This window comes from Charadrius vociferus, unplaced genomic scaffold (assembly GCF_000708025.1).
Source record: "Charadrius vociferus isolate BGI_N301 unplaced genomic scaffold, ASM70802v2 scaffold163, whole genome shotgun sequence".
Lineage (NCBI taxonomy): Eukaryota > Metazoa > Chordata > Aves > Charadriiformes > Charadriidae > Charadrius > Charadrius vociferus.
The window spans coordinates 17,561,905-17,571,698 of NW_009648332.1; the positions used below are offsets into that span (position 1 = coordinate 17,561,905).

Sequence of the window (9,794 nt, forward strand, 5' to 3'; positions counted from 1 at the left end):
CTGTCAGAGTTTTGTACGTAGCCGTGGTGCCTTTTAGTAACAGAAGTACTATAAAACTGATAGACCAGCTAATTAGACTTTTAAGATAGCTGAGTGTCAATGTTACCATGTTTTGAAATTATGAAAACTTGATTTCCATGCAGCATTGTGTGGGCTTAAGTATTTTTCTCAAGGAAGGGGAACTAATTCTCCGAAGAAGAGTCTGTTTCCGTTTTCAGTAACATCCTTGTTTCCCACACTGGCGGTATAAGTGGTTTATTTTTTCATTTGAGATGGGAGCTCACTTTGTATTCTGCAGAGAATGAAGGCCCTTCAGGATGTTAGCAGCAAAGGGTTAAAAAGGAATTTCATTCAGTAACAGTTAGCTTGAGTAACTATTCCGATGTTTTGAGTCCTGTTTCATTTCTTAATCCTCCTATTGATAGTGTTCAGATGTATTTCTCATGACTGTGATAAATTGTTAGATGTTTTAATCATATGGTTTTTTTCTCTTGTTTTAGCCTCAAGGAATAGGTTCGCCTAGTGTCTACCATGCTGTTATAGTGATCTTCTTGGAGTTTTTTGCATGGGGACTCTTGACAGCGCCCACTCTGGTGGTAAGTGATACACTTAAGGTTTTTTTCCACTGTATGGCAGATGGGGCGATTACTGCAAAGGCACTGAACATCTTCTGAATTAAATTAAAGTTATATCTCATTGCTCTGTTGTGTAAGTGAAAAGTTTTGTATTTTTACCGGGAAGCAGGAATTTAAAATTATTTCATTAAAGCGGTGTAATGGTGCAGCATAGCTGTTTATGTGCAAGTCTGCTAACACTCAGGCTTACCTGTAAATATTTTCTGACTTGAAATCAGTAAGATAATAATGAAATTATCTTTCCTTTCAAGATGCTACAAAAAATTGGCACATTACAAATGGAAGGACAGAGATACACTTGAAATTTGGTAAAATTATGCAAGCGTGTGTGTAGGTAGGGAGATCTTTGCTGACCTGGCTGTGCTCAAAATGTAACAGCAGACCCTGTTACACCAGTCAAAGCTTCCCTGTGATTAGCGAGACAGTCATTCCAATGTGTTTGTACCAAATTATTTTCTAAGGTAGTTGGTTGTTTTCCATTTCGATTTAATCTTTGAGAGTGACACATGCTTACGAATTAAAAGGAGTGAAGGCTTAAAGATCTCCAAGCAAACTCCACCTAAAATGCAGTCTTGATGTGGCTCTGTATGCTGATGTTAACCACAAACAGTCTCTTGAATATAAACTGCACGTTGGTCACTGAGTGGAATCCATCTCACGTAACACAAGTCAGAGTGAGAGAGATGCCTATTTTAACCTGCGCATCTAGGCTGCGGTCACCAGACTGCGAAGCACTTCAGGATGATGATGTCTCTCCTCTCTCTCCCCAGCCCCCTCCAGATGACACAGTAATGTGTGGAGAGTCTGGTCTGAGATCATTTTCTAGGTTCTGTGTGGTCTATTTAGATTTCAGACACTGAAGTTGGATGACATGAATCCTTCCCAAAGTGTTGAGAGAATTGAGGCCTCTATCAAGTAAAGCTAAAATCTCAAAGTACCTTCCCTGTGAATTAAAGATTAAATAGATCATTTGTGGTGTATCTTTTTTTTAATCTCTCTGTATTCTATGAAAGTATAAAACTGTGGGTGTGCCACTGTAGAAGTTGGATGCATCGTGAGAAATATTTGTAGTTAATATTGTGTAAATGGCAGCGTTTGTTTTTCTTCTCCAGGTTTTGCATGAAACCTTCCCAAAACATACATTTCTAATGAATGGTCTAATTCAAGGAGTAAAGGTAAGGTGACAAAAGTTAATCACAAGTACAATTTAAAGTGACGTGTGGGAGGAATATAGAAATGACTGCCAATTGAGAGAAACATTCAAGGGGTTTTCCAATATAGCTTTTACGGTATAGATAAAACAGGAATAAATTATTGCTAAAAAGGCAAATATGCATCATTTTACTTTTAGTAAGATATTGCGTAGTCTGTACCTGCTGTTTAGGTTCAGTGAATAAAAAGGTAGTTGACTAATCCCAAATGACACACATGGGGTTACAATTTCAGAATTTTTGCTTGGAGCTTGTGGCTCCCGTAGGGTATTTTCAACCACTTATATTTATGTGAATTCAAAATATATAAAACACTGTTCATAAAACTGCTGGTATGACCGGATCATCTGCATTATGAATTTTGTGTTGCTTTGAGGTAATCTCAAATTTTATGTAACCAGACGTGGGATAGATGTTCAGTAATGCTTGACCATGTTGCCTTTGATGCATTGCACTGTAGTCATCAACTTTAATAAAAATAGTGCCCAGCCTGCTATCAGATTGAGGTACAGTTGGCTATCACAATTCTAACCACTTAGTTCTAACTTAAAATGTTTTGTTTCATTTAGGGCTTATTATCGTTCCTCAGTGCCCCACTCATAGGTGCCCTGTCTGATGTGTGGGGACGAAAGTCCTTCTTGCTGCTAACAGTATTTTTCACCTGTGCACCAATACCACTAATGAAGATCAGCCCTTGGTTAGTAAATTTTTTGCCAGTCGATTTGCAGTTTCTCGTCAAGGTTGCTGTACAATGCTTATGATTGTAGCATTGTTGATAAAACGCTGTTTGTGCTCCATGGAAGGTTGAGGATTTTGTATTAGTTCGGTGCAAAGTTGGGAGAACAGAGTCAAACCAAAATAGCTGCCATGAGGCCAAACGCCTTGGTCAGAATTCTGCGAGCTGCTGTTTTTGAGTTCTGTGCTGTAGGCCCCGTTTCCCACTGCAGCACATTCGCAAAAGGTATTAGAATGCTGTCCCGTAAACTGTGCAGGTCTTTATTGTGGCCATATAACTCCAATGCTAACCAACTGTGCAGAAATGAAAACCTTACCTAACGGTAGCCAGTGCATGAAGTAACCATTTGTAACCTAAAATGTTGCTGCAATTTTATATTTTTGTTTCTCAAGTTTTAAAACCCACCAGCTTTCACGCTGTGTGCAAGTTAGTAAGCTCTTAACTGGCACGTACGTTCCCCAGGTAGTGCGTGAGTCAGAACTGTCGGTGTGGTTGGACTGCCCGTGTGCTGTACCTGAGGGTGTAGCTGAAATAACACAGGCGGCACTGACGCAGGGCAGAGCCAGCTGTGCGGGTAGCTCCGTAAGCCTCTTCAGCTTTCTCTCCGGATACACGGATTGTTTGTGAATTCTTCATCCATTTTCTGGGAAGCAGCTTGTTTCTGAGTGTAGATTAATGTCTCAAAAGATGAGTGCTAGTGTCTATAGCGTAAAGATAAGGCTGATTTTGAGACCTCTCAATGACCAGGTTCTCAAAATACTGAAGTTCCTAATTTGCTCTGGGTCACAGGCATCCAGTCAAAGTTAGTCAAACACTTCATTTCCTAGAAGTACTTAATCACAGCAGCTTTTTGTAGCTGTTACAAAATTATGCTCTTTATCTTTGCACTATGTGCGCCAAGGAGGAATTACACAACTATATCAAGACATTGGCTTTGAGCAAGTTTATCTTAATATTTGTCAAGAAAGTTGGACAAGATGATGTACTGTTGAACTGCATTTGGAATGTAAATAAGAGACTTTTTGTTTCTATTTAGCTGTTCTGATTTATTTTTTTTAATGTTCTTAGGTGGTACTTTGCTGTTATCTCTGTCTCTGGAGTTTTTGCAGTGACGTTTTCTGTGGTTTTTGCATATGTAGCAGACATAACTCAAGAACATGAAAGAAGCATGGCCTATGGTTTGGTATGTATCTATTTTTTGGCTCTCTTCCTGTGGTATTCAGCACTAAACGCTTCAGTAGGTCAAGCTTTTCAAAATTTTTTTGTTTCTCCTCTGGCATTTTAGTTTGGAGTAAGGTTTTTCTGTTTAATTTTTCTTGTCATCCAGTCCTGTATCTCTTGAATATTCTGCTTCTAACTTAAACAAAACATGACCGTGTTAAAAGCTGTCTTTCAGATGTCTGTCTTAATGGTGTTCATCAGTGTTTATGATGTAATTGGAGGGCCTTTGGTTATTCCTTCATTGTTTCTCACACCAGTACTAGACAGTTATCTTTTCAAAAATCTAACCTGTTCCTGGATAATTTTGGAACTGCCATTGTATGGTATCTTGACTACTGCTCCTGTCTCTGATCACACTGCTGCACTTCAGTTCAGAACCAGTGTAGCTGAGTAACTCGCCTATCTTTAAGTTCTTACAACTCATCTCCATTTCTCCGTTATATTCCGATAACCTGCCAGATCTCGGGAGCCTTCACAGCCCTGTCAGTGATGGATTAGCAGAATTTTTTGTTGCATTCAAGTTACAGAATCCATTATCATATTCAGCAGGAGAGCTGAACGCAATGGATCTGGAACTAAACAGTTTCTTTCTGCCCGTACACATCGGGGATTGAGATATGTTGAGAAAGTTCCTTCAGTTTCAAAGTTAACATCTTTCACCACAAGGCCAGCTGGTTAACTGAAAACGGCTTTTCAAAGACCCGTTGTACTGAGTTGGAGTAACCAGCATATTAAATTTGATATGCCCTTGATACACCTGATTTTTTTTCTCTTAACAGGCATGGCATATTTCACTAATACAGAGATTAAATACAGCTCATCACTTACCCGAGATATCAGCAGTCCATATAGTTAATTAAATCTTGTTATGTCAGTACTTGCAAGAGTGCTGGGAGCCTCACATTGCTGTCCAGTTATCAAAAAAAAGTTTTCAAGTTTTTCTTGAAAAATTTTGGCTGTCTGAAATACACAGCCGCTACCACAAAGTCACAGGGAAAAGGTTACTTTCAATCGGTACCCGATTAAAATGGTTAGGCTTCTGGGCATGAGGAAAAGTGGGTAATAACAGTGACTTGTATCATTGAAAAATCTTATCAGCTGTTGTTTGTTCTAGGTTTCAGCAACTTTTGCGGCAAGTTTAGTTACCAGCCCTGCTATTGGTGCCTATCTCGGTCGAGTCTACGGAGACAGCTTGGTTGTGGTCCTGGCTACAGCAATAGCCTTGTTGGACATTTGTTTTATTCTCGTTGCTGTACCGGAATCGCTGCCAGAGAAGATGAGGCCGGCATCCTGGGGAGCGCCCATCTCGTGGGAACAGGCTGACCCTTTTGCAGTAAGCTATTTAGATGTGGGATATTTTGTTACTTGTGAATGTTGAGCTTTTGAGACAGGGAAGAGACTGTCTACGTTACTACATTTCAAGCTCGAAAAACAAAGCCCATATTTTTTCAAGTTTAACCTTGTGTCGCTGCTAATACTTCTGCCAACGATCTTGCTAAACATGCAGTTAATATTTTGGTGGTATCACCTAATAGCTTCATCAACTGATGTGCTTTTCAGATTCTTGCTAGGTATGCTTTGCTGAGTATGAAGATTAAATGTTTTACAATACTTTTTTTCTTGCCGTAGTCACTGAAGAAGGTCGGCCAGGACTCAATTGTGCTGCTAATCTGCATAACAGTCTTTCTTTCCTACCTCCCAGAGGCAGGTCAATATTCCAGCTTCTTCCTATACCTCAGACAGGTAACATAACGTTTTGTATGGATCTGAACAAAAGTAAATTTATAGGGAAGTTTTCAGTATTGCTGAATTAATGCAGAAAGTATAGATAACTAGTGTAATTTAAAAGCTTCCAGCAGATTTAAGTCCTCTTGCTGTCCTGTTTTTCTCTCTTTTTAGAGAGATAAAAAGAGAGGAGAGAGATGAATGAGTTATAAACCAGTTTCTCATATTTCGTAATTATTTGCATTGTTCTTGGACTATGAGGTTCACCATGTTAAATTATTTTTTTAATTATTTTTTGAGGGAACCATTTACTTTATTTATGCCCCTTTATTTTTGCATCCGTGCTTGATTTATTAAAAAAAAAAACAAACAACTTTTTTCCTAAGTTAGGGAGGAGTTGAGTAATACCGGTCTTCTGTATCATGCGTTCCCCCCCCGTGATGTTTCTAACATCATGATACACAGTTTACATTTAATAATCAAATTGCCTTTTTTTAATACAGATAATGGGATTTTCATCTGAAAGTGTTGCAGCGTTTATAGCAGTCCTTGGGATTCTTTCCATTATTGCACAGGTGAGTTGCTGCTGTGTATTTCATTGATGTGGTAACTTCGAAAGAGCTATAAGCACTGTGGAGAACTTCCATAACGCTGCCGTTCCAGAAATGCAACTCACCATTTCTGTAGCTGTTTTTCTGTCTCCAGAAATTGATTAACACTCTTACCTTAACTTCCATGAAAAAACAGTTTGCCAGGCCAGGTTTGGTTCATTTATATCCAAAGCGTATTGTGTTGGGAAAACTAAATCCTTTGTGCAGCAAAGACAGGGTGACAGTTTGTTCATATTACTTGCTAAATGATTCCTACATTTTTGTTAGAGGTTTCTGAATACTTGGCAAATACTGCTTTTGGGCAATTTTGGCTTTTTAAAATTTATTTATTTGCATGTATTTAACATTTAGAATAAAAATTTTTGAGGGTTGTTGTTGCTTTATTAATTTATCTGCATGTATTTAACATTTAGAGTAAAAGGTTACTTTGCTTTTTTTTAAAAAAAAAACTTTTTTTCCCCTCTCTGTCAGACGATAGTTTTGAGTTTACTTATGCGGTCCATTGGAAATAAAAATACCATCCTGCTGGGCCTAGGATTTCAAATACTGCAACTTGCATGGTATGGCTTTGGATCAGAACCATGGTACGTACATTTCACTTTAAGATCTGAATGACAGGGTATTCTTCTGCATTTTATCCTTTTATCTAAGAGAGAAACTTAAGTGTGTGCGTATGTATATTATATATGTGTATCTCTATGCTCCAAATGCAGAGCGCCATCCATGTAGAGCAGTTACTTTGAGCCTGTGTTTTTTGCAGGATGATGTGGGCAGCTGGTGCTGTTGCAGCCATGTCCAGTATAACGTTCCCAGCTGTAAGCGCACTGGTTTCCCGCACTGCCGATGCTGACCAACAGGGTAGGTTTTGCCCTGCTCCTTTGCGTTCTAGTCAGAGCCCTGGGAGGGCAGACGCCCCAGGCAGTCGGCCTGGAGCTTGGCACACAGCAGCCCTTACACCTCAGCACAGGTCACAAAATGGGAAAATCCAGGTTACTTGGAAGCAGCAAGACATGCGACTGGCACAGAGGGAAAATATTCAACAGGTCCCCAACAGTAGCAAAATATTTAGCAAACTTAATATGCTGTTTATTTTCCTCACTTTTGACACAAGTTTGCTTAACTGGCCAGATTGCATATGGTGCTTTCTCTTCTGTGCAAGGCAGTGAGAACAAGGATATTGTTCCGTGCTGCTGTCTGAGGCGGCACAGCGTGGGAAGCGCTACTCTGTGCCTGCAGGGAAATGGGGAAAAAACTTGACTACACTATAATGACAGGTTTCTTGCGCCCCTTGTTTATTGCTACCCATGGTGTAACAGCATTTCGAGAAGCTTTCCTGCTTGCACTAGTCTGTAAGTGAAGTGAATACAGTCTTACTGAGCTGCTCATAATCCATGTAGGTAACAGTCTGTTTTACTTTTCCCAGGTGTTGTTCAAGGGATGATAACAGGAATTCGAGGACTGTGTAATGGTTTGGGACCAGCACTTTATGGTTTTATATTCTATATATTTCATGTTGAACTGAATGAACTTCCCATGCCTGAATCGCCGTCAGGAGGTAGTGTGGTCACACAATACCATTTACAACAGGTACTCTGCTTTTACTTATTAATTCCAAAAAAAAGAAATTAGAAAGGGATCATGTGCCCACCTGTTCCCGAGTATGATGCCATATTACATTTTATTACACTAACTGCAAATGAAGCATGTGAAAAGAGGTTCTGAAATCACTCTTGGGGAGGGTTGCTGAGCTTTCTGTTTGTTTTTAGCTAGATGGTATGGTTTAGTTTAACTTTCAAAGAGATATGGCTGATTGATAGTAATTAGACAACTGATGATCCCCATGAAGAGAATAGATTGAGGGAAGGGTGGACTGATACCTACAGCATCCCAATCTTCTCGTCTCCCTGACGGTGTATTTACTTTTCACATGTTGTACATTTTTGTTTTGTTGTCCTTCAGTCTTTTCCCCAAGCTCTCTACATTCTTTTTTTAGTTCTCAGTAGATGTTAATTTGTTGAGGAAACTCAGCAGCAAGAACTTGCTGTAGAAGCGGAAGTTTGGCATGCATTAATAAGAACCATGTGCTCCCTCTCCTCAGCCTTGGGATGTAGCTTTCTTTCCACATGGGGACAAATACTGTATTGGCTAATGTAGCAAGGAAAAGTTCTTCCCGGTCTTGAAATCTGTGTAGTTAGCAATTGTAGTCTGTTAACATGTGTCTAAAGATTCATTCATGCTTTATGGTGTTGCTGTTGTTTTCAGAATTCTATAATTCCTGGACCGCCATTCTTATTTGGAGCGTGCTCTGTGCTGTTGGCACTACTTGTTGCCTTGTTTATTCCTGAACACACGAACCTAAACGTACGATCTAGCAACTGGAAGAAGCACTGTGGCAGTCACGGCCATCCCCACAGTCCACAAGCTCCTGGTGAAGCTAAAGAACCGTTATTGCAAGACACAAATGTATGACAAAAATCCAGGAAGAGCTTCTAGACTTTTTTTTCCATCAGCAGTTTGGGATACACATTACAATTCCATCAAAAACCTGATTTCTTAAGGTAATCTTAAGAAGTATCTATCTGCATGAAATTTGTGGGAATTGAAACAAAAAAAAAAAGGATGTTTCTCCAAAGATGTTGCCATTGAACCAGTAATTTGCTTTTAAAAACAAACTGTTACATACTTGTCTCTTGCCATGAAATACTGTTACTACTATGTGTTACATTCTAGTTCAGAGACAAAGAAAAATAGGGTCAAGGCATGAGCATGTGTCCTCCTGTTTCCTTAAGGTGGTGAGCTTTAATTCCAGCGGTGCTGGGTCTCAGTGAGACGTACCAGCAGCCCTGCGGACCCAGTCGTTTTCATGGTGTCAAATCTTGGGTCAGACAATTCAAAGCCTTAATGTAAATGTACTCAAGTAGGGAGAGGGTGAATTGGTATCATTTATTTTAGAAGTCATATGGCAGGTTTTTTTTTTTAAGTTTGTACTAATATAAAAATCACATGAGCACGCTTGCTGAACAGTAAAAGTTATTTTTATGTAAGTGCATTTACTCTTTCTATTTTTGAATAAACGGTAGTATCAAACACTTGTTTAAATACTAAATGGGTGTTTTGAGCCTACAAGTTTTAATATTGGCTCTAAAACTCTGCTTTCTAAGTACCGTTTATTATACCACTATACTTCTGATGTTTGCGTAATCATAAAGGACCTCAAAACTTGAATACACAGACTGAACTATAAGCTGATAGCCTTGAATATGTCCGTGTGCTATATAGTGGCCTTTGAGGACTGTCACAATAACCCTTTTGCATTACAGAGCTAATGTTTTAGTCCTAAATTTTCAGGACCCTTAGTACAGAAGAGAGCTTTATACAATTACTGATGTGAATTTCTCTAAAAGTGTATATTTTTGTGTCCAGTTGTATTATTTAAGTGTTCCTTTGTATAAATTTGTGTATAAAGTATTGTATAGGTTTAAAATGTTTTCATCTTGTGGTTACTGCTTAATGCTTTTTTACCTTTGAACATTCACCATGATTGACCAAGAGCAGGAAGAAAATATGTAAATATACTGTTAATAAAGTTGAATATTTTAATGAATTTTTAAATAATTGTTAATGTCTCTTGAAACCTTAATTGAAGTTCTGTAGT

The 9,794-nt window shown here is 38.8% G+C and overlaps 1 protein-coding gene across 1 annotated transcript; it reads left to right on the forward strand.

The window, feature by feature from the left end:
• Positions 1-462: 462 nt before the first annotated feature.
• On the forward strand, positions 463-9,743 carry HIAT1 (hippocampus abundant transcript 1). The gene is made up of 11 exons (XM_009884767.1): positions 463-596; positions 1,748-1,810; positions 2,416-2,543; positions 3,651-3,765; positions 4,918-5,136; positions 5,433-5,546; positions 6,032-6,103; positions 6,611-6,723; positions 6,900-6,997; positions 7,563-7,726; positions 8,402-9,743. The coding sequence occupies exons 2-11, from the start codon at positions 1,784-1,786 to the stop codon at positions 8,606-8,608; spliced, it is 1,257 nt and encodes a 418-aa protein (XP_009883069.1). The 5' UTR covers positions 463-596; positions 1,748-1,783; the 3' UTR covers positions 8,609-9,743.
• The last annotated feature ends 51 nt before the right edge of the window (positions 9,744-9,794 follow it).

Bases quoted from the DNA above. Each gene is read 5' to 3' on its own strand.
- HIAT1 (XM_009884767.1), top strand. From the start codon at position 1,784: ATGAATGGTCTAATTCAAGGAGTAAAG. The intron at 3,766-4,917 runs GTATGTATCTAT...TGTTTGTTCTAG, and splicing joins GAAGCATGGCCTATGGTTTG to GTTTCAGCAACTTTTGCGGC. The intron at 5,137-5,432 runs GTAAGCTATTTA...TTCTTGCCGTAG, and splicing joins AACAGGCTGACCCTTTTGCA to TCACTGAAGAAGGTCGGCCA.